The 24051-nt window shown below is 41.5% G+C and overlaps 1 protein-coding gene across 2 annotated transcripts; it reads right to left on the bottom strand.

The window, feature by feature from the left end:
• Positions 1-48: 48 nt before the first annotated feature.
• On the bottom strand, positions 49-21859 carry hif1aa (hypoxia inducible factor 1 subunit alpha a). Of its 2 annotated transcripts, XM_034221916.1 has the most exons (15): positions 21563-21859; positions 7827-8017; positions 7231-7382; positions 6875-6959; positions 6153-6262; positions 4734-4936; positions 4432-4538; positions 4152-4299; positions 3662-3972; positions 2421-2614; positions 2040-2162; positions 1707-1954; positions 1529-1628; positions 1344-1434; positions 49-1197 (listed from the first exon to the last, which is right to left on the bottom strand). In XM_034221916.1, the coding sequence occupies exons 2-15, from the start codon at positions 7873-7875 to the stop codon at positions 1028-1030; spliced, it is 2091 nt and encodes a 696-aa protein (XP_034077807.1). In that variant the 5' UTR covers positions 7876-8017; positions 21563-21859; the 3' UTR covers positions 49-1027. The 2 variants fall into 2 exon arrangements, with proteins under 2 accessions (XP_034077807.1, XP_034077808.1); XM_034221917.1 differs by lacking the exons at positions 7231-7382; positions 7827-8017; positions 21563-21859 and adding an exon at positions 7112-7134.
• Between the last annotated feature and the right edge of the window lie 2192 nt (positions 21860-24051).

The raw sequence follows: 24051 nt of genomic DNA, 5'->3' as shown, positions 1-24051 counted from the left end.
CAGAGCCCAAAATACAGTGTTTGTGAAGAAAGGAAATCTGAAACAATATACCCCATACAAGCCATTTAATATTCAACGGCAACAAGAAGCATGAGCGACCCAATAATATGGCATGGATCAATGGTATTAAACTGAGCCAACAAGTTTGACAACTCACAATTGCTAACATGATAGTGATCACACAAGTCAAATAGTCTGTCACGCACAGTCAAAACTAAAAACATGAATTCACTTCATGTTAGAGAAAAAAAGCAATTAAAAACCAAAGTGAGGCGCTTACTCTCAGATTTCACCTTGAGACTAAGAAGCTGTGAAGCCCAACTGAGTAAATACAATTTTCCCTGGTAAAGTACAGTAACGCACACTTACAGTAAAGTAATAAAGTGACATGTACTGGACTGCTACACAATTAAATTACCTAAAAAACTGATAGCTATTAAATGGAGATAACATTCAAACCACCTACGGTTTAAAACATATGTTCATACTTTCTGGACTAAAGACATCTTGTTAAGTACGAGTACTACAACATACAAGTATGGGAGGAAAAATAAAAAGGTTCAAATCCCATTAAAACGACTTTAAAAAGGCATAATATATATTGCTGGTAATATTTTTATTTTTAAGAAAATATAAATTGTGCGACTGAAGCTTACAATACACTGCTGGCAGTAGTGCCAGGGTCTGTGGTGACCTGCTGGAAAAAGGGTAATCTGTCGAGGCGTTGTGTGCTGAGAGACTCCCCGGGAAGAGAGGAAAGACAAAAACAATAAAAACGACATTTGGACATCTTGTGATGCCTGAACCCCTTGCACCAAAACCCAGATGCTGCCATGGTGTTTGTCACGGTGGAATGCTGCAGATATCACATGGGTGCACGAACAGCGGACTATAGTCAAACTCATACAGATACATAAATTAAGGGGGGAGGAGAGGGAGGGGGGAGACATTTAGGGTCACGCAGAGGGAGTGACAACATGAGGGAGAAATTGTAGTGTCCAGCAGTGGGCAGAGACTCCAATTGACGTTAGATGACATTGACATGGTCCAGAGCGCACAGCAGCTCCTCTCCCTGCAGCAGGCACTGGCGGCCCTGCAGCGGGGCGTTCACCTCGCAGTCGTCGCGGGTCAGATGCGGCAGGCTGAAGAGGGAACTGGTGTTCTCCGATGTGCAGCCCAACAGACGGCTCGCCATGTCTGAGGAAGAACGAGATATTAAAGAGTTATGATTCTATTAGTATTTAGTGCTTACACTGTATGCTGTTTAAAAGCCCTAGGTTGCCCCTTGGTCTGTATATAAAAAAAACAGACTTAAGTATTTATTTCCGATCTGGTTGAATCACCTGAAGGCAGCAGGAGTATGGTCCTGGTTGTTCCTGACTCTGAGGCCTTCAGCTTTTTGCCCTGCTCCAATTGTTCCTGGGGCAAAGTACCCTAGGAAAATCATTAACAAAAAGACACTCAAAATCTCCATCTGTACACATAAAGTAGGTTCTATGAAAAAGACATTTGAATGTTGGGGCCTTACCTGTCCAATAATCTCTTTTATGTCACCCATTTTTCTTTTGCGCTGTGCATTCTGGGCTGCCAGGGTCCTGAGCGAGACTTCTTTGTCCAGCTGTGGGGTCCTGCGGCACAGTAATGATTATTAGCAAAGACAAAAAAGCATTACAAAGCAACACATGTTGTGCATTTTGGGGACTTACCTCATAGCAATAATGGGGGCCGTTTGAGGGGCCCTGAGAAGTGCTGGGGACGCTGTGCGGCTGCTTGGTGCACTGACCGGGGAGAAGGGATAGCTGTGGATGTCCTGTGTGATGTGGATTGGAGAGCTCTGCAGGGATTTGACAGGTCCACAGGAGAGAGGCTCCTCTGGGCTCAGGCTGCGCAGCTGGAAGTCATCGTCCATGGGGATGTAGGGAGCCAACATCTCCAGATCTAAGTCTTCCATCGCCTTCATGGGAGAAAAAAGAGGATAGAATCAGAAGGCAGAAACCTTTACTGTGTTTCATTTAAAAGAAATCTCCTGGCATTGTTACCTGTGTGGTGAAGAGGTTCTTGGGATCTGTATCAATGGCAAACAGCTTCTCCACAAAGTCTAGTTTGGAATCTGATTTCATCTCCGAGTCCATGGGGAAACAAAAGTCCATGAGACTGCCAGCCTAAAGAGAAAAGAAGTCAAAGGTCATTCACTTCTCAGTACATATTCGTAAGTGAAGGGTTCATACAACTACAAACAGTAACATTCAAGCACATTGAAGGCTTTGAACATCATATGTTAATTGTTAATATAATGGCAATTGCAAAATATAAAGTTTACAGAATGAGTTTATATCTACTACTCTTTTTGTTTATATTACAAGCTGTTCATAGTAACAGTAAGTGGAGAAAAAGTGTGTGACAATAATTGAGTGTCTGACCTCTGTTGATCTGAGGCTGGTGAAGGTGCTGGACGGAAAGCTCTCAGCTTTGGCAGCCTCAGAGCTGATGGTGCTGACATGGAGGGGCTCGCACGGCGGCAGAGGGGAGAGAGGCAGAGCCAGCTTGTCACTGGTGGAGGGAAGCATTACATCGTTGTAGAGAGGGACCTCCTTCAGCAGCTGGATCTCTGAATCTGTATCAGAAGAGAGAGGGAGGTTAGAATCGATCACCCAGTGTATAAACCCTTATTAACTGCTGCGGGGAAGTTTAACTCATAAGGCGCCATCAGAACTCTTTAGTTCTGATGAACTAAAGTACAGATCGCGTTCACACCGGAATAAGTCCCTGAGGGAGGATTAGGCAAATGAAGCCGCTGACGTCACTTCTTCTTCTGCTGCTTTGGGTTTACTGGCAGGCCGCAAACCACTTCACGGCGTATACTGCCGCCCAAAGTCCCCGGAGTTGGGGACTGGCTTCAGTAGAAGCTGCTGGGAGTCCCAGCAGCTTCTACTGAAGCCTTCCGAGTAAATCACCAGAACGCTGACACCTCCTCATCTCCACCGCTCCCATGTTTTATTTTGTGTTGCCATAAGTTAGTCTCTCTCCGTTGGTGCACTGGGCTAATGCTAATAATGCTAATGCCAGCAAATACAATGGCGGCTTCACAAAACGTTCCCGAGTTTTACGGGGCGTGGTTTGCAATTCGCCCAGCCAATAGAAATGGGAAACTTTTTCTCCCAGGAAAGTCCCTGCTCTAGAGCAGGGACTAAAAAAGGGGTGAAAAGGTTCTCATGAACTAAGTTCTAGTTCCGGATTTTTTTGGTGTGAACGCAACATTTTAAGAACTATCGGAACTATACTGGGAAAAGTACTCCGGTGTGAAAGTGCCTATAGTCTAGACTGCAAAAGTCACTTCAAGCAACTCTAAAGCGACCATCTATTTTTTTTATATGTGTGGGAAGTCCTGATCTGTTTTTACATCAACACGGATGCAAACAAAACTTGGAGCATTTTGAACCAATGAAGTGCCCCACACTTAATACAATTAATAAATAATCAGCAAAAAAAAAGCATAAATAACAATAAATTCAATAAAAGTAGTATTGTTTAATTTGGCATCAACCTCGCGTATTCCTGCGTATGTGTCTGTATGTTCTGCGTGAGACGTGTGAGTGAATAATATGTGTGATATGTTTGTGGTGTGGACGAGGGGTTAGTGTGTGTAAATGAGGCCACGAACCAGGGCAGCTGAAGTCCAGGGAGATGATGGCGTCTCCGGCAGCCGGGGCCAGCAGGGTGAGGGCCTCCGGCTCCTCCTTCAGCTGGTCGTACAGGCTCACAAACGGCTGGGCCTCTGCCGTCTGAGTGAACAGTTTGATCACATCCAGCTCTGGGCCTTTCTCCTCCACCTCCTTCAGGGCCGGGGACATGACCAACTCGCTGATCTCCACCACAGCCTTCACTTCCTCCTCCTCCTGCTGCTGCTCCTCCACTGGCTTCACATCCTCCATCTGCTCCAGAGACAAGACCAGTTTCTCCTCCTGGATGCCACTGTAACAGAGTTATGTTAGGATTAGGTTCACTGAGTGCAAAGGCTCTGAAAATATACAGAAAGAAATAGTATGTATGTCTTTTTTGTACAAACCAGCTATTTCACTTCACCTAAAACTAAACACAACAACCTGACTTCATTACAATCTCTTCTGAAATACAAAGAGCCTTTATAGTACCTAAGCACAAAGTTGACGCAGACGATGCACTGTGGCTGAGAGTTCTTGTTGTTGTAGATGACAGTGGCTTGTGTTTCCACCCACACAAAGCCGCCTCTTTTAGCCAACATCCGGTACTGGCCTGTGCTTACCTGGCCCTTTGCAAACACTAAAAGCAAAGAAAAGGGAGGATGAGTAAAGATCGATTCAGACATTTGGCTGAAGGTTTAGCAAAAATAACAGATTTGTTGTGGATTTAAGAGCAAGATTGAATTCATGCACTCATGTTGTTCATGCTTACAGTTGTGGTGAGTCTTGGTAAGATGGTCTGAGTCCATAGCGTGATAGTACTCATACACAGAGCGGTTCAACAGGTCGTCCGGGTCATAACCCATCAGCTCAGTGATCCTGGACAAGCAAACAAAAGATTATTTCCTCCACTCACTCACACTCGGCTTCTGCAGTATCTCCACTGAACACTAGGGGGCTCTGTGTGACCATGTTAGTGAGAGCTTTGGCAATGAAACCCAAAGTACACTGGTGGTTGAAGCAGCTGAATCAATTTACGTTAAGATTTGCAATATTCACTCAGGACCAACACACCTCTCGTCACAATAGGTGAACTTCATGTCCATTGTGTGGCGGCTGAGAAATGTCTTGGTGTCCAGAGGGACCTCGATGTTGGAGGGGTGTTGGATGGGGTCGCAGATCAGAACCAGGTAGGGGACTGGGGGCTCCTTGTGCCCGTTGGGAGTCTCCTCAGTGCAGCCGTCATACACACGGACATGACCGGCGCAGTGGAGCACCTGGAGGGCGACAACAGGAGGGTCTTTACACTTCTATTACCATTCCCAGACCCCATTGAGCATTAACAGTTTTCCTGGATAAATAAATACATTCAAATACAGGGTGCTTTGAAATCTCCTCAGTTATGTTGCCTTAGTATTTTGCCTACACATATTGATTTTCCTTTTCAATTTTTCTGTACTTTAATTTGTGTAGGGGGAAATGCAATTGTGAAAGACATTTAAGAAGTACTCTGAGATACATTTGTGGTTAGGGCTTTGCGAATAAGTGAAAATTAGTCTTTTTAAATGGTGGGTTAATTACATGACATTTTATTTAGCTGACGCTTTTATCCAAAGCGACTTACAATAAGTGCGTTTGACCAACAAGATACAAACTTGAAGAAAACAGAATCATAAGTACATCAGGTTTCATAGAGCAAAAACATTTCAAGTGCTACTCAACTGGCTTTAGATAAGCCAGTCCTTTATTAGTATATAAGTGCTTTGTTAGTAATTCTATCGCTCAAAGTGGAGTCGTTAATCATTTGAGTCGTAAGTTCTTATACTTACTCAACAGTTTTTCTATTAGGTCAATTACCAGTTAAAATATGGGTTGAATGCACTTTCCTATATGTGTATGTCAAACAGAGACACTAATAGTGTCATTTGTATTAGGACTAGTATAATGTTCTAATTTCCTTTGCACATTAGGGTTATTGGATTACTGCTGATTTAAACATCTGCTACTCTAGTTTCTGCATTTAAACTTCAGTATTCTAACTCTTTCCCTACAGGCAATATTCAAATACAACTTCCACAAGATTTAAAAAATGTGTTCTTAAATACTTCAACAAGAAAATATTAGTATGTGTTTAGTTGCTCTCTTTCCATCTTAAAAGCTGCGAGTGGGAAGTGGCTTTTAAACACAATAGCTGTCATTATCCAGACTCGTGATTTGATATGCTCTACAACCCTGAAGGAAGCCTTTCAAGTCATTGATAAAAGTTAAATAAAATAATCAGAAAGATAATATTTACCACTTTTGAGTCAGACTGTGGTTGAATGAAGTTTGATAAGCTTCACTCACATCCCTTGTGTTGATAAACATACTAGCACATGGTAGACTGAGCAAAGTGTTATTGGAATGAATTCCTCTAACCAAATGAATATGTATAACTACACTTGTTTTAACATTTCTAAAAGCATTTTCTCACTGATTCCTCTAGGGCCTTACCTTCCATGCAGCTGATTTGACATTCACAGTGCGGCCCCTGCTTGTGAGAGTGCATTTCATTCGGAGGAAGAAGCTGCGTGCTGTGTTTGGTTCCTTGGTCTTTTTAGAGCCTGAAATCACACAAACAGGAAAACATGCTGACTGAATCAATTGCTGTTTTTTTATTTCAAATTGCCAACAGTTCACATTTGCATTCTCAGGAGACATTAGGCTGTGAAACAATGTGGGAAGCTTAGCCAGGTAAAAAAAAAAAGGAAGTGAAGTACCCAGCTGTTGTAGCAGAGATAATATCAGCGTGCTTAATGGCACAGGAGGAAAGCAAATGTGGTCTCTGTCAGGCGCTGATAACACATTCTGTTATAAAGCAAACGTAAGTGGGAGAACTGGGAGGTGTTATCCTAATCAGTTTCACATCAAAGTTTTGCTAAGAAACATAATTGAACTCCCTGAAAGAAAAAAATACGTACTCAAACTAAATCACTGAAACAAAACAATGTAAATGTGTGTTGTGTGAGCAAAAAAGGAATTGTTTCAGAGATGTAGTGTTCTGTTACAGTAATGTTGAGTGAAGCTGGGTCACTTAAGTCCAAAAACTAGCCTACTCTACTCTAATCACGTTGGCCTCTGGACTGAAGTGGGGAAAAATAACTTGTTCCGATAGCCTCCTGGTCTGAGTTTGCCAGCTGAGAGTTATTTGTATTTCTTCCTGTTTTGTGTCTCACCTGTTTTGTGCACCAGCATCTCCCGCAGCTCTTCCTGATCACAGGGATGAATGAAGTCAAACACACTGTATCCAGTCAGGTCAAACTGCAGAGAGAGAGAGAGAGCAGAGTGTTAGTCCATGTTGGTACATGCAGCTGATTCAGTAATGGTGTACAGTGTGGCAACTTTCAAACGTTAACAATTAAAGGCCTAATGTGTATTTCTCTGTTTATTGAACAGAATCTGTAAAAACTTACATAACGTTAACAATAACCATATTTTATTTTCTGCGTCTGACTCCATTTTCCATTGATCTTATACTCTTTCCTCTGCGGTCTCTTTATTGTTGAGACACAGCAGGTCAAATCGGACCAACCTGTGCCAGCCCCAGGCACTTGTTGACATTCTCGGTGAGATAGATCATATCTCCATCTTCCGACAGCACCATGAGAAAGCCCTCCAAAGCCTTTAGGTAGGAGCCGTTGAGCTGGGCATCGAGATCTGTTTCCTCCTCTGCCATTGGCTCTTCTGGAGGAGATAACATAGAGGGGAGGGATAGGGAAAAAAAAAAAAACCAAGAGATAAGTCACATGTAAAGCCTTTATTGTCAAAAGAACATGTTTGCAAGGCAGGACACTGCGACACACAGAAAAACACACTACCCACAGGTATATCTGCAGATCTATGTTGAGCGTATGTGTCTCTGAGAAGAACAGCTGATTCAGGGTTTTTCTTTCCTCCCATGACACTGTTTTAATTGTGGCTTATCCCAGTGGGTTGAAAACATTTGTTAATGTAGTATCTGGCACCTTTATCCAAATAGTCAATTGTCAGGATGCCTCTATGATAATAATGACAATGGTTACAGAATTTAATTATCAATGAAGTCCAGAATGATCTTCTTTTTTGTTTTGTTTTTTTAAATCGTATGTGTCCCAAGTTTGTGTCCTGACAACAACAACAGCTACTGACCAGTGCTCAGCAGTTTCCTCATGCGCAAGTAGCTGATGATGAGCCTCATGATGGAGGCCTTGTCCAGGCTGGAGCTGACGCTGTGGGGCAGGGGCAGCTCCTGGGCCAGCTCGTAGAAAACCTCCGACTCCTTCCCACGCCGGCTCCGCGCTGCATCCCTGGACTTCTCCTTCCTCCGGTCCGAGCTCACCCTGCGGGGGACAGGAGGTTGGTCAGCCACAGCATGGCCACACACTGCTTCTGATCCCACTATGCACACTACAAGAGCTGACATCCTGTGTGTGTGTGTGTGTGTGTGTGTGTGTGTGTGTGTGTGTGTGTGTGTGTGTGTGTGTGTGTGTGTGTGTGTGTGTGTGTGTGTGTGTGTGTGTAATGTTAGAAGTAGGCTGTGCCTTTGACCTGTACATGGACCAGGCTTTCCAGGACAAGTATATCAAATACCAACCACTGCTCGATGTGATAACCAGCTTTGGGTACAAGTGTAGATACAGCATACTTATATTCGGAAGTCTTGGCCATGTATATAAATGCACCATGATTGGTCTGAGAATTGCTGGAATGTCAAAGAGAAAAGCCAAACAAATTGCCAAATATTGCTCTGTTTCAGCTATTATTGGCAGCTTAGCCGTGTGGAGGAGGTGCTATGTGTTCCCCTAAGTGTTCTGTGCTGCTTAGCCCCGATATATTTGATTCCCTGTCTTATGTAATATAATTTGTGGAACCAAATAAAGTATTCAAATGTGTGTGTGTGTGTGTGTGTGTGTGCGGGGTCTGCTCTGCTGTCACAGAGGAGGCAGCAGCAGCTGGAATCCGTCAGACTCATTTACATACATGGCTATCTGCAACTGTCTTATTGGCTGCCGCCCCCTCAGAGTGATTGGCTGGGGGCCGGGCATGGACTCCTCTGTCTCTCTCTTGGTGCACAGTCGAGCTACAGTGCAACACCAATCATCCTGACATTTATGAGTCTGGGCGAAAGAATCCACAGGGAGGAGAATGATAATGCTAACACAGAGAAACACACACAAACACAGACTCTGTGACGACTTCACACACCCCGACAAACTCATTTGACCTGAATATCGTGATAACAACATGAATTGCCAATAAATGAACTGATATTGAAGAGTACCAAGTTCAGCCCTTCTACTGCTTTCAGTAGACAGCAAAACATTACAACACATTTCAGATAAATAACAACTGAAAGTGTTTACAACATTCATTTGCTGAACATATCTAACATTACAACAGAATACAAAAGGCACCAATAATGTTTCGAAGAGCAATATCTACCCATCTCTCTTTTATCGAACTCGAAAAAAATCACAGAATTAACTATCATGATCTTTATGCGTAGAGGTTGTTACGCACGTTGTCATTGCGATCACGGTAAAAATCTTGTGCAGCCCTAATAAGAATCCCTCAGAACTGCCATCTACTAGCTCAGGTTCCATATTAGATTAAGCATTCGTCCAGGCATTTATCCAAGGTTTGGCTAATGGACTCTCAACACACTGTAAACAAGAACTTAAGTCCTGGCAGTGTTTTAAAAATGAAAAAAGAGGCAGACTTTAAAAGGACACATTGAATTGTTCAAGTTACTATACAAATACTTATGTTATTTGATGGATTTCTCGATATGGAAAACCGTGACTTTCAAACCAGGAACTAATTGAGTTGTATTTGTAAAAGTGGGCATGTGTGAAGCTACGCCAACAGAAATAGACTGGCTAAATCTGCAACATAATAGTCAACATGAGTGCTGGTGCCATTATCTCCCTCTCTCACAACCACAACCTCATTACCTCAAATGCATTTGGACAATGGAGCAGCATCAAAATGGATGGCAGTTCAAAAGTCCTTGGCTTTGAAATGTACACCTAATTGAAATTGATCTGTTGTGTACTTACAGCAACGGCCAAGGCCATGCTGTTATTTAAGGCTCTCTAACAATGTAGCCTCCTGAATATCAAATTGTCTGGCAGGGTAACAGACAGGTCTTTCATAGGGTAGAGAATAGGGAGAGTGTTTGGTTATGTGCCAAAACTTTACATCCAATAGAGATTTCAGATCAAGTAAAAATACCGGTCAATGGATTCAAATCTTCTCCAAAATGCATGGGTTCTTCCTAGGCCCATGCAGCACCTCAGAAGTCAGGCCACTAGTTCTTCCGTAACCATGCTTGTTAACAAACCAAGAAACAAAACATCCTTGAAAGAGGTAAAATAAGCGATAAGCTGAGTGTACAAACAGTGCAGAATGAAATCGATCACTTTCAACCTAAGAATTCAAACCAACAAACAAAGATGTAACCACTTAACCCATGTTGGATCTTTGCCCAACCACAATAGACCTCTTTCCTTGTTCATCTAATCCCCGTTTGACGAACAAAGGCCCACGGAAAAACATATGACCGGTTCTTGGTTGTGCATATACATACAATCCTCACCCTCCTCTAAAACATGTTAATGTTTACTGTGAAATAAACAAGTTTCAACCAAGTCTGCAATTACAGCCATACGTGTATACATTCATCCTCATGTTTGCATATTTGCCAATACCACACACAGATATTTGCAATATCTCCTGTCAATCCCAGGGGACGAGTCACTTTGAAAGGTGATCGCAGAGTAACGCAAACACCTCGGGATCGACACATTTCCTTTCTTTAAAATCTGACTTTGGCACTTACTTTAACAATATCACCTCCAACCTACATTCAAGTAAAGAAGTTAATGTGTCATCAGAGGGAAATGTATCACAAATGATTAACGAGCCACGGCAGACAGGGACACTAAAAGTCCTCTTGCTATAGCTAGTGGCTAAGCTTCTAATGATCTAATGTCAGACTAACTTCACACATTGTAATAGGCTGTCCTCCCACTGAAGGCTGATTGATTATTACAAATTATTTTCCGTTGTAGTGTCTGCAAGCCATTGTGTCACATGCCTTCATGCAAATCCTATGCAAATGAATTAATCTTTAATATTCCTCTGCTGACAGGGACAGAGGAGAGACATTAACTAAGCCTACATTCAAACAGTAAAGTGTCTGAGTCCCTGTGTGTTATTACTGCAATACCAACGATTCAGAGGGGAAGGAAACCTATGCAAACGTACAGATCATAAAATAATGTAGAATGTAGATAAAAGCACAAACCCCTTAACCGTATCAAACGAAGCCCCGAGACAGAAGGTCACAATAAACCCACAAATAGTTATGCAATAATCAGGCTGTAAGGTGCAAATGATGCCCTTGCACTGACCAGAGGTGGTAAGTAGTAGAGTACAAATACTTCATTACTGTACTTAAGTACATTTTTCTGGTATCAGTACTTTACTACTACTTGTTTTTCTGACGACTTTTTACTTTTACTTCTTACATTTTTAACACAATATACCTGTACTTTCTACTTCTTACATTTTCAAAACGGGCTGGTTACTTTAGTTTGAATCTGTGTTTGGTGGCTTGATCATTATTATTTAGAGTCATGGTGTGCCTATTGATTTGAACACAATCAGTGTATCCATCATGTCCTGGTCTTCTCTAAACAAGAAGGACAAATGAAAACTGTCATTTTGCCGTTGTTCAGCATCGAAACATTCATTAGCTGACAATGACATTATTGTTCTATTAATATAAAGTGAGGTCAGTTACTCTTGGTAGTTATGGGTACTTTTTACGTACATTTCGAAGCCCATACTTCTTTACTTTTAGTAAGTTTAGTCTAAAAGTCAGTACTTCTACTTTTACCAGTCTTTTTAAACACGAGTATTTGTACTTCTACTTGAGAAAAGGACGTGTGTACTTTTGCCATCTCTGGCGGGTAGCATCTCGCAGCGGAGAAACTGTGACGCGCTGGGACGACTGGGACTGTGATGGCTGCTAGTGGAGCCTCGCAGCAACTCTGCTTTCTGCACCACAATCTGGTGCTGCTGAATTGGGACTACTCAGCGCCATATAGAGAGAATTATATATATCAGGGTTTCCCACACATAGACTATACTTGGGCGGGCCGCCCAGGTATATTAACGGCCGCCCAAGTATATTTCGCGACCCATTTAGGTTTTTAATTTTTTTTATAATTTTTTTTAAAATATATATATTTTTTATTTGTCCACGCCATCTGCGATCGATTAACTTGTAGACAATGATCCCTCGCTCCCTTGCTCTGATCTCGCCTCCTTCTGGCCTGTTAAGTGGCCTGCCTCACACAGGGTGACTGGCTGTCCACATGATGTGGCCTGCCGACATGGCCACTGTCATACAGATCATAAATCAAAGCCCTTGATTGGTCTGTGTGTGTCATTCAAGCTCGGGAGAACCTCAGCTCAGGTGAGGTAAAGGACTCTCTGAGTGTTTAGATAGTTAACTTAGTCTAAGTTCTCAGTGGGTCTCAAATGGTGTGGTCACCATTTATGTAAACACATATTTCCATTTGAGAGGGTAGTGATTGGTCTAATGGATAGTGAGGTGGGCTGAAGATCGGAAGGCTGTGAGTTCAAATCCCGCCAGGAACACCACCACTAGTGTGCCCTTGAGTAAGGCACTTAGCCCTTAGTTACTCCAGGGAGAATGTCCCTGTAATCGGTCATTATAAGTCGCTTTGGATAAAAGCGTCAGCTAAATGAAATGTAATGTGATTAGTAAAATATGCATGAATAAATAAATAAAAAGTTAACTAGGTGAAAAAAGGTAAGATACACTTTTAAAACTTGTTGAGAGAAAACTAGTCTTTGCTGCTGCCTCAAAGAGGAGCAGGGGGCAGAGGAGGGAGACAGGAGAGGCTGATTCAGGAGCACAGACACACTCACAACTATAAATGAACCAAAAATAAATTAACAAGTTTCAGTGTTTTTTTCATATTGGAAAAGGTATGTTGTTGTTTATGGCCATGATTTTATGATTATTGAAATGTATACAGTTCTGTTTAATATAGGTGTTTCCATAGATTTAGTCTCTTTATTTTCCCCTCAAAATGCACCAGATTGATGCATTTAACTCCAAAATAAAAAATTAAATCTTACCGGGGGGGCATGCCCCTGGACCCCCCTAGAGGATTTGAGGTCCACCCCCACTAAAAATCACATGGATAGGTTCCTAAATACATTAATAAATACATTTATTTTTTAAAATAGTAACCCATTTCCATATGTTCATGTGTGGGTAGTAGATTTAAACTATAGGGCTATCACTATGGGCCCTGCCTGTACCTGTACCTGTTCGCTCTGCCATCGCGTGAAGGGTCTGCTAACAAGCGACCAACAGAAAGGTTAATGTTGTGCCAAGCACTGATGTTATATCTTTATATTTAAGGCCAAGCTCAAAGTAAAATCGATGAACCACTCCATTGTTGTGGTGTCTGTGTTGCCGTAGCAGCCGAACTGACCAGGAAGTACTAAATGAAAAGTATTGCGAGATCTCGCAAAGGTTTTGCGATATCTCGCAAAACACTCCCTGCACTGCAGCCGTGCCTGCAGTCCCTCCCCTCTCAAGCACGCTCTAAGTGCCTCCCCTCTTTCGTGCACGCGCTAGCTGACAGAGCATGTGAGAAAACGAGAAGCATGGCTGCAAGTGGGAGTGCAACTGCCGCATGGATGTATAATAAGAACTCCCGCTGCGCCTCGGCTTGTTGACAAAAAAAGACGCCAGAAGCTACATTTGGAAGTATTTTAGCTATATCTCTGACAGTGAGGTTATGTTCTATTTTTTGTCGGAGACCTCATTGTGTTGAATGTCATTTCTGTTGTTTAATATACAAATCTATTGACAAAAAAGTAGTTTGAGATGATGCTTATTTGTATTTAATACGAATTCTTGTCATTTATTGTATTTATTGTTCTCATTGTTTAAAAGTTTGTGTTATGGTTATGGTGTGAAATAAAGCACAATAATTACATTTATGACTGTTTCCCTTTTTTAAAGAAAAGTATCGAAAAAGAATCGGAATCGCAATTCTTGACTTGGTATCGGTATCGAAACCAAAATATTGGTATTGTGACAACCAGGGTGGGAATTTCACGACGGCCACGACGGCCATGGCCGTCGTTGCCCCGCACTTTGGCCGTGATGCCCTGTGAAAAAAAATGCAATTCACGGCCAAAGTGGCCTTGGTGCCCCTGTCAAAAGTTCCAGTGTAAACAACGCTAGTAAAGTCATATTAGTGCGCGCAGTAGGATAGTCCCGGGCGATGCCTGTGCCCTGTGGATCAGAGCGATTGCTCTGCTGTGATTGTTCCGTCAGAAATGCCTGTAGGGGCCCGACAGCCTCCTCCTCAGCCGCGGGAGCAAGACAAGCACAGGTAAGCAAGCGGACCAAGCTGTTTTGATATGATTTAACTGAAGTATGTGGTAGTATTTGAAAGGACTTAACATTTACGTGTTTATAGAAAGTACTATTGATAGGTAATTACCATTGTATTAGCCTATTTAAAGTTGACTCGTTACATTTTGTCATGAAAACTAGCGATAGCTAGCTAGTTTGGATAGCGCTAACGTCTTCCCTTCAAGGGGTCTACATCTAGTGTTGCTTCTACAAGCTAGCAGATAGCTGTCACCTTTGAATCTAGTATTTTTCTTGCTAAGCGGTTTTGATATAATACATGACTGACTTATGTGGTTTATGGCTGAACTTAACGTATACGTTAAAGAAACACTATTGCTATTCAGCCATTTGTAAAACGACTGGTGTTGACGTTAGTGCTACACTTTTCAGTCATGTTGATTGACCAGCGTAATTTAACCAAACGGCCTTTGTGCCCTGTCATGTGGCCTTTGTGCCCTTGAAAAAAATGTGAACGGGAAGGCCAAATGGCCTTGCCCCTAAAATGACGAAATTCCAAGCCTGGTGACAACACTAAAACAAAGTGTACATTTTGAGTTGTAAACAGATTTGAAGAAGTGGATTGGAGGCACACATTTAAAACAAAACAGTGTAAATGAAAGTGGCTAGACAATACTACCAGTGTTTTATTACTAGGGGCTGACCTATTCATGTTCTCCTGTCAGTCCTGCTCAGTGTGATAGTAAACACCGTCTTATCTGTTATATAATGCAGTTCAGGGTAACACCACAACTATCCTTATATGGGAATACATGTAGAGTATCGCTGAAAATAAAACCATTTTACAGACAAATAAACCATGGGCATACATTTAATACATGAATGGACAGTCTTAAAAGCAGCAGAGTATAATATCATCAAGGCATCACAAACATGCTTTGAATATTTTAGTGGAATAAAATCAATAGGTTTCCCTATTTTAGAAGTGGGATAAAAGAGCAACAGTAAGTACTGTTGTAAGATATTTCCTTGTGTTTAGCTACTCAATAAATCATCAACCAAGAGAAGCGCTAGTAAGTGCACCTAGGGTTGCCATTATTTTGTCATGTGAGAAGAACAGTAAGGAGCCCTTAAGGGAAACAAACAGCATATGGGGTAGTAACAATTATCCACAAAAAACACTTGTTTTTGAGTCACTATTACTGCAGTTTTGGGAGTAACTGGCCTTTGTCCAATTTTACGTTACAACAGATTACCGGTTTAAATGCTAAGCAAATCAGGTTTTTGTTTATCCCCATACTAAATATATCCGCTGTTGCATTTGATATTTTCACAGTTCATCAGTGGTAGCTTGAAGGCTTACATGTTTAAGTTCACAGTACACACAAATAATGTACTACTTTCAAAAGGAACTCTTGTCCATATTCACTGGGAGATTTGGTCCTGGATAACACACTATAAATGACCACTATTATAAATCATTCACTAAGCTAACATAACTCAAATACTACTACAACTGATAACATTGGGCCTATGAGCAACCAGCAAGTCCACAGTACACCCTCCATTCTTAACAAAACAGCCTCTCCTTTGAGGGTCGGCTAGTCAGACTCAGCCAACAGCTTTAACAAATCCGCCTGCATCGGATCAAGTGTTTTACTTCAATTTTAAAATAAATGTACGTTTTTTTACCCTTAAATTGGCAAGGGAAATATAGGGCTCAGGGAGACCATTCAACAATATCAGATTGTGCACTTTAAATCATCTGTGCTACTGATCGTTGGCCTGTTTCACAAAACAAACATTTAATTTAAAAATGGCTTACTTTGAGCATGACTTTAACATTTATTTGTTGCAATTTGGTATCATACTGTAGTTTAAAGTTATCGTAATTCATAGTTATCATTATTTGTTGACAAACAATGGCATCATGCATAAGATCCAAACCTTAAAATTAATATACCATAAATCCAATGTAAGTATGGACAATAAGTCCATGGCAAAAAGGAAAGATTAAACACTGAATTGTTCAATTTGGGTACATTTTGAACACTGAACTAAGGGCACTGGCAAATGCATTCAACAGGAAACATTTGCGTGCATATTGCAGACATGATGTATGGAGATATGGTGTTAAAGATGTATCAGTACAAAGATAAGATTTGAAATCTTACTGCACAACAAAACCCGTAAAAGCATTTTCCGACGTGAGTCCTCTTGAAACGTTATCCTCCAGTGAAGAGCAACTTCTCAGCGCAATCAATCAGTCCTGACAATTAAAGCTTAGGAAGTTTAATCCTTGCTGGCAAAACCTTCTCTATATTTATTTTTCACAGTAACATGCAAACGTATAGAGCTATAGGGAAAAACCACAGACAGCACGGTTTAAGTAGGGTGAAAATAATGCCTTAAGAGCACATCTCTGTCTTCAGCCACAAAACTTATCTCAAAAAAGTCTGCAAACAATCAATACCAATTCCCAGAGGTACAAGTTCTGACTTGTGCTCACAAAACTTCAAACAGGACAACCTCCATATTGCCAGGCATCGCTACACACATTTGGCCACTCCTATTGACTTAGGGCTGGGCGATTTGGCCTAAAAATACAATCTCAATTTTTTTCTAACTAATGGACAATTTTCGATTTAAATCTCGATTTTTTTCTAAACAAACCAGACCAAGGCAAAATTTAAATACATATTTTCTTTATTAACACAATAAAAATAAATGAGATTACCAAGTAGTCTAGGCCTATGTGAACAAATCAGTTGTTCAAGAATAAAAAAAATAAAATAAAAACAAAATAAAAACAGCACCACTTGGCTGTCATTAATGTGCAAAGATTTTTTTTAAATCAAACTGGAAAAAAAATCTCTTGTAGGCCATCCCTGAAAAAACTTGTAAAATGAAATACAACAAATAATGATAATGAAATGAATAATAAAAAAATACCCTCAAACAAAATAACATCCCTTTAACTTTCTAGGAAGTTGTCTACTCCTGTTCCAACAGTCGTTCTACCATCAGTTGTTTCGAACCCCACCTGGTTAGGGACTCGGTGATGAGGTTGTGAGATGGTAGCCCGAGCTCAGCCTGTACCACTGCCATATCTCTTCTCTTCTTCCAACTGAAGGAAAAGGCACTTACAACCTTTTTGCAAACCCCGATGGCACGGTCAATCCGTGGATCTTTCATACCATTCACTGTAAAAAGGAAAGAAAAAGGGAAGAAACCAAAAAGGAACATTTTAGAATGGCACCATTTAATCAATGTGACAAGGACAGCATTCACACATTGTGATAGTCTTTTTTTTATGATTTAAATATTATTATACATTTTCCATGACAGACAAACACAAGAAAAAACTGTATGACAATACAAGGACATGGCTGTAGCACAAACCAGTGGGAGGAGGGAGGGTTACAGTGTTAAATTATTTGATGCATGTGTTTCTCTTTAACACATAGCCTAGTGTGTCCACATATTATCTTACACATTATGATAGTCTAACACTTCTTAATTAAGCTTAATTCTGTTTGACAAAGAAAAGAAAATGTTTCACACTGTAGGTATAATTTAATTAATGTGTAGCCTACACACACGCACACACACTAGTATTACATTATTTATGCACTTATGGCAATTATGCATAACTGTATCAAGGCTCCAGACTTTTTTACTGAATAGATAGGTTGTCTCGCATTTCCCCTCCCCCACACTAAAGCCATCACTGAACCTAATATGCAACTGCATCAATCCATTCAATTCGTTTTATACATACATGTAGCACTTTGTTATGCATTGTGTAGTCACTTACTGATGGCATTGTGAAGTCTGTGTCCAAAGCATTGGAGGTTGGGCCACTCAGTCAGTCTCAAGGCTTTAATCATGTTGGAACCGCTGTCCGTAGTCATGCAAACAAGACGGTCTTCTCGAAGCTTCCAGGAGGCCAGCGAGTCTTGTAACCCCAGGGTTTCCCACACATAGACTATACTTGGGCGGGCCGCCCAGGTATATTAACGGCCGCCCAAGTATATTTCGCGACCCATTTTTTTTTTAATATAATTTTTTTTTGTATTTTTTTTTTTGTATTCGTCCGTGACCACGACGCCATCTGCGATCGATTAACTTGTGGACAATGATCCCTCGCTCCCTTGCTCTGATCTCGCCTCGTTAAGTGGCCTGCCTCACACAGGGTGACTGGCTGTCTACATGATGTGGCCTGCCAACATGGCCACTGTCATAGAGATCATAAATCAAAGCGCTTGATTGGTCTCTGTGTCATTCAAGCTCGGGATAACCTCAGCTCAGGTGAGGTAAAGGACTCTCTGAGTGTTTAGATAGTTAACTTAGTTTAAGTTCTCAGTGGGTCTCAAACAGTGTGGTCACCATTTATGTAAACACATATTTCCATTTGAGAGGGTAGTGATTGATCTAATGGATAGTGAGGTGGGCTGAAGATCGGAAGGCTGTGAGTTCAAATCCCGCCAGGAACACCACCACTAGTGTGCCCTTGAGTGCCATCTTTACGCAAAATGATTATACAAAATGAAAACTTTTTTTTTTTTTTTGCGCACCCCCATCCCCAAAAAACCAGACCACATCTCGAAAATCACTGCATGGATGAAATCTAGCAAATATTTATTGAAACTAAACAGGATGTTCAACTTTGAAAACGATATAAAGTGGAATTTTTTTAATTGGCTTATAGAACAAGTAATGGATAAATACAATAGATCATATTCTCACACATTCTCACCAGCATTTACTTGAAACTGAAAGGACGATAGCTACAGTCAACTATTAAAATGGGGGGACTTTTAATTGCATGTTATTTTATGTTTTCCAGGCAATCAGTTTATTGATTACACCATGTCAATATTTTACATGAAAGCGACCCTACTCTTTTACATTACGATGTAATTGACTTGTGTTACAGAGTGAAGCTTGTGAATGTTTTCACTGAAGTAGCTCAATGTACACCAAGAGGTCAACTTAACCCCTAGATTCCACAGGGTCCGTCTGCGCCGCGGCGGTCACAGCGATCGCGGCCACTCTAGTCAATGGGTGCTATTCCACCAGACTTGTCGCGTTAAGACTAGAAGCGTCCCAGAAGCGTCTCGGCGCTGGGCTCCGCTAAAAATAGGATGCAAGTCTATTGTCTACGTGATGCGAGGCGTTGCATAGCGCCGTGCATGAAGTGGACCGGTCAGAGCATCCAGTCAATCCCCAAAATAAACTAATTTTGCAGACCCTATCTCTCCGTAGTCTTTCAAGTAGGAGGAGAAATGCCTGCGGTTTACAGGCATCTTTGATTTATGTCGTTTATAACTGGAATATTACAATTATTATTAACTTTGTCTGCACAAAGTAGCCTGTCCAGGAAATATGCCCAAATCAACAAAAACTGCGAACCAGCAGGCAAGACGCTCCGCTTTTGAAATGCTCCCGGTGGGTTATGACGCTGGAGGAGGTCGGACCAAAAATGCGGCACAGGCAGACCCGGTGGAATCTAGGGGTAACGGCCCGTCCACACAGCGGCGTGCGTTGAAAGCTTCACTTCACTTTGAATGGGGTGACGTCACTTTTCACCGAATTGCATTGCGGGAAGCGACGCGGAGCTTTGCTGGCGTGGCTCGCTGCAAAAGTTGAGCAATGTTGCACTTTTTAAGCCTCGGCAGTAGCTTCAGCCAATCATATGCCAGTACAAGCTCTAGCCAATCAAACCGCTGCTTGTGTGTCAGGGGCGGGAGATTAATGTGATTGGTTGTTGGTCGAGTTTCAGACGAGCCCGCCAGCAAGCTTCAACGCACGCCGCTGGGTGGACGGGCCGTAGCGGTACGTCCACAAGGCAGCGTCGCGTTGAAGCTTGCCTGTGGGCGTGTCTGGCGTGCAACCAACAACCATCACATTAATCTCCCGGCCCGGACACACAAGCACGCGGTTTGATTGGCTGGCGCTTCCGTCGACGCTTGAAAAGTTGAACTTTTCTCAACTTTCGAAGCGAGCAACGGAGGCAAAGCAACGCAACCACAATGCAGTTCGGAAAAGCGTGACATCACCCCATTCAAAGTGAATGGGAAGCGTCTCCGTTGAAGCACGCCGCTGCCGTGTGGACGTACCATAACTCAACTCAGCCCAGCTGGAGTAATAGTTCTACTGAATGATAACTAGTCAATACAATCAATCATTCTGACAAAAGCATCCATCCATCCAAGCATCCTCTGATGATTCATTAAACTAACTATATGACTATAACTGTAGTAAGTGTGTGACACACCACTTAGATGTATAAACTAAAGAATGATGCTGTTTTACCAAATTGCATTTCCGGCCACGCCCTGTCCACACAGCAGCGTTAAACAAATCTTGGAGGTGGGCGTGTCTGAAAGCTTGGGGATTTTTTTGCGAGCAACGCGACCAAACACCAATCACATGAATCTCCCGCCCCCGACATACAAAGCAATAGCAATGTTAAAACGAAGTAAACTGGATATAAAATCCCCAAACAGGCGAAAACCTACCAGTTTCACCCACTGTCTCTGCCACCTCCGGTTTGTATCCCGGTAAGTTATTAGCGACTGGTCATAAAGAACCGGGTGATTTGCTACCGCAATAACTAATTTCTCCTTCATTTTCAGGAATATAGAAAATTAATTCAAAACATTGCAAACTTGAATAAATCATTTAAATTATATATTTGTGTCCGACTTTCATTTGTACATCGTTCTTAATGTGATGTATAGTAGCTTTGATAGCTGTCCATACCTTCAGACAGCCTAAAAGTAAAACATAAGTTGTTTATTCACAGCCCGAAAGCAGCTTCGAGATGACGAAGATGAGAAGTTGTGATCAGCTCCGATTAAATTGTGATCAATTCTGTAGCTATTCTCCAGCGAGCAAGTTTTTTTATGAAATACATGTATATCCCTCTCATCAAAACAAGACTCTACACTGTGCAGGAAAAACAATTACATACATGAAAATGTATCCATCCATGTCTTCCACGTGAACGCCCTCTCAGCTGGACGGTGGACGCCAGTGGACGGAGAAACTCTGGGTTGATTTACCGAGTTGATAACCAGCGTCGTAGGACCGTTTAGCGAGATCGCGTTTGTTATGGTTAGTTAAGCCAGATAACTCAAACATAGCCAGGGTATGTTGAACTGGATTCGTAGTACAGGCCTTAGGTATACCGTTAGATGTAAACAAACGTCAACAGCTATATGACAGCTAGCCAGCTTTATTAGCATCAAGCTAACCATAATAGCGTCGCCAGCACGCGCATTTTGTCGACAAAACACGGGGCTCAACTAACAGTTAACCTTGAAATAAATCACATTAGGCCACACCAAGAGAAGAAAACAAATGGTATTTGAAGACAAAAGTTGTTAAGTCAGCGCTCAAACAACAGCATAGCCTGCTGTGTAGCACTAGCTCGCATCGGCGTTACCTTTTCTTTCTGGTACAGTTCCTGTGTCCATGTCAGGACGAAAGGACCCGAGTTGAATCTCTCTATCCGTATCCGGGCCGTCGAGAAATGAACCAAAATACCGCGTTTATTAACAGATATAGATCCGTAAATCCTCAGGCGCTTTGCATACGAGTTTTCACTGTGTATATTTTGTCAAAGCAATGAAGCTTTCATCCGCTAAAAAAGCCCACTCCTCTACTCTTATGTACTGTAGAAATGGTGCCACGCTGGAGAGAGAGGTTACTTGCGGAGACAGACAGTTGCTGAGAGGCTCCTCCCCCTGCCACCGCGGGGGCGCGCAGTCACATGCCTTCTCCACCGAGGACGCGCACAGGCAACCCGTGTAGAGCCACATACCATAACACTTTCTCATTCACTGTGATCTATGACCAGAGGTGGAAAAAGCACTCAGACGATTTACTCAAGTAAAGCACTACTAGAAATAATTAAATACTCAGATACAGGTAACACCACGTCCTTCATTCAAAATTGAACTCAAGTAAAAGTATAAAATAAATTAAGTGCTTTTTATATCTGTTTTGGGTTTTCTGAAAAGTCTTACTCCCATCATGTTAGTATTCTGTACTGTGTACAAAGACATACTATATGTTACATTTCTGGATTTCCAGGAGCTGCGTTTTGCTGATTTAGGTCGTGTTTACAGGACGCACATAGGGGTAGAGGACAACCATGGCTGTGCTTTTGCTTTGGCTGCAAATAAATCCTGTTCAAATGTTAAACCTAAACAGTTTATTTTATTTTGATCAAAAATACTTGACATGACTTGAATCAGATTCATGTCGTCCTTACCTCACCCTGCCCTGTCCCTCTCCAGTTCCTACAAATATGTTATTTTAAACTGAAAAAATTACGTGATATACATTTAAACGATGTTGAATTTAATCAGTGTTTGTGTGCAAACTACATATAGGCCTATAAGGAGAAAGGGATTTTCTGTGTTGATATCTCTTCACCTCACTTTACCAGACTCCCAATATTTTCACAATGTTATAGCAGAGTGGTATTCTTCATGGTAATGTAAAAAGATAATTATCATATAATTGTTATTAGAAAGTAGGTATTTCTATATTTGAGACATATTATCTTCAGTGACAAGCACAACATTATTGTTTGTGTGTGCTTTGGATTAAATAGATTCTACTTAGCATTCACTGGCTTAGAGATTGTTTTGGTTATTTGCCTAAAGTGCTTTAGAGATGTCTGTCCAGTCAGGCAGGCTCCTTCTCTCCTGCACTGTTTGGAAATTATTCAAATTGCCTGGCATTCAGCTCTGGATTTGGAAGACAAGATGTTTGTAAAATCATTTTCCAGCCACCTTTACAGCTCATTCAATTTTCTCTTTTATATTTTGCATCCTCTTACTTATCCCACGGTTGGTTTTAACATCTGGCTATGAGACATTTGTGCAATGCTTTGGTCGTCACTTCTCAGAACTGTTGGCACGTCAGTGTATGTGAGACTCAGACTTTGAATTACGGACCAACAAATACATAGGAAGGCCTGGTATAGCTAGGCAATACCTTGTGAATTTCTTTGGTTGGCCTATAAACAGGTGTGGATGAGAAAACTGTTGAAAAGCATATTATGTGGATTTACAGGATTCTTACACTATGCTAGTAGCTGAGCTTTACCAGAGAGGACTGACAATGTATTACAAATTGTGTGTAACAGGTCATTGCAATAAAGATTACACAATTGCAGCAACTGATGTTTATTTATTTAGTCATTCTGATAAACTATATGATTGTATGGAAGAAGTCTAAGATGCTAGCCACACCTTTTTTCTTCTCTTTTAGTCATTTAATAAAAGTGAACACATGCTCTTCCAGTTATATCTGTAAGAGCACTCTCTGCTGTGCAACAACACCATTAACACAATGCTTTCAAATACAAATGTTGTAATGTGTGGGAAAGATTGCATTGTTGTTGTAATAGCAACCACTGGTTGATTTGATTCTGCTTTTTAAGTTGATTCCTACTCAGGGTAAGAACCATAATTTAATGCAACCACTATAGGCTGGGGTGCTGAGTGTGTGTGTTTAATCACAGAACTGATTCCGTGTTGATGCACAAAAAGTCCCAGTGATGTCTATGTAAAGCATCTCTTTTGTCCTTATTTGTTGCCACATTCGGGGCTATCCATCATACAGCCAGGACAGCAGGGTCGAACACAGATTCAATCGAGTGGTGCAGAGACACTGCTGGCAGCCATCAGTAAATCTCAGTAATGAAAGCGGAGACAAGGCTTCTAAATCTTGCGTCTCATTCAGACATTACCGGAGGAAAGCTGCCAAACAGGGCCACATTAATGGGTAAACAAAAAGTAAAGTAATTTAATCCAATGTCCCGTTCTTTGTATTGCACACACAGCTCATCTTTGTTTGAGCATGCTTGAAGTGGATTAGATGGTTGTTAAGTCCCTGAGATCAATGCAGTTCTAAGTCTTG

Source organism: Gymnodraco acuticeps, unplaced genomic scaffold (genome assembly GCF_902827175.1).
Source record: "Gymnodraco acuticeps unplaced genomic scaffold, fGymAcu1.1, whole genome shotgun sequence".
Taxonomy (NCBI): domain Eukaryota; kingdom Metazoa; phylum Chordata; class Actinopteri; order Perciformes; family Bathydraconidae; genus Gymnodraco; species Gymnodraco acuticeps.
Note: the sequence above shows the minus strand (reverse complement) of the source record. Positions and strands in the feature narration are given on the sequence as shown.

What these genes read in the sequence shown, in the direction of transcription:
- hif1aa (XM_034221916.1), bottom strand. Translation starts at nt 7,875, where the DNA reads ATGAGGCTCATCATCAGCTACTTGCGCATGAGGAAACTGCTGAGCACT. An exon ending in AGAACCTCTTCACCACACAG is followed by an intron (nt 1,955 to 2,039) that starts GTAACAATGCCA and finishes TCTCCCATGAAG; the next exon opens with GCGATGGAAGACTTAGATCT. An exon ending in GCCCCCATTATTGCTATGAG is followed by an intron (nt 1,629 to 1,706) that starts GTAAGTCCCCAA and finishes ACTGTGCCGCAG; the next exon opens with GACCCCACAGCTGGACAAAG.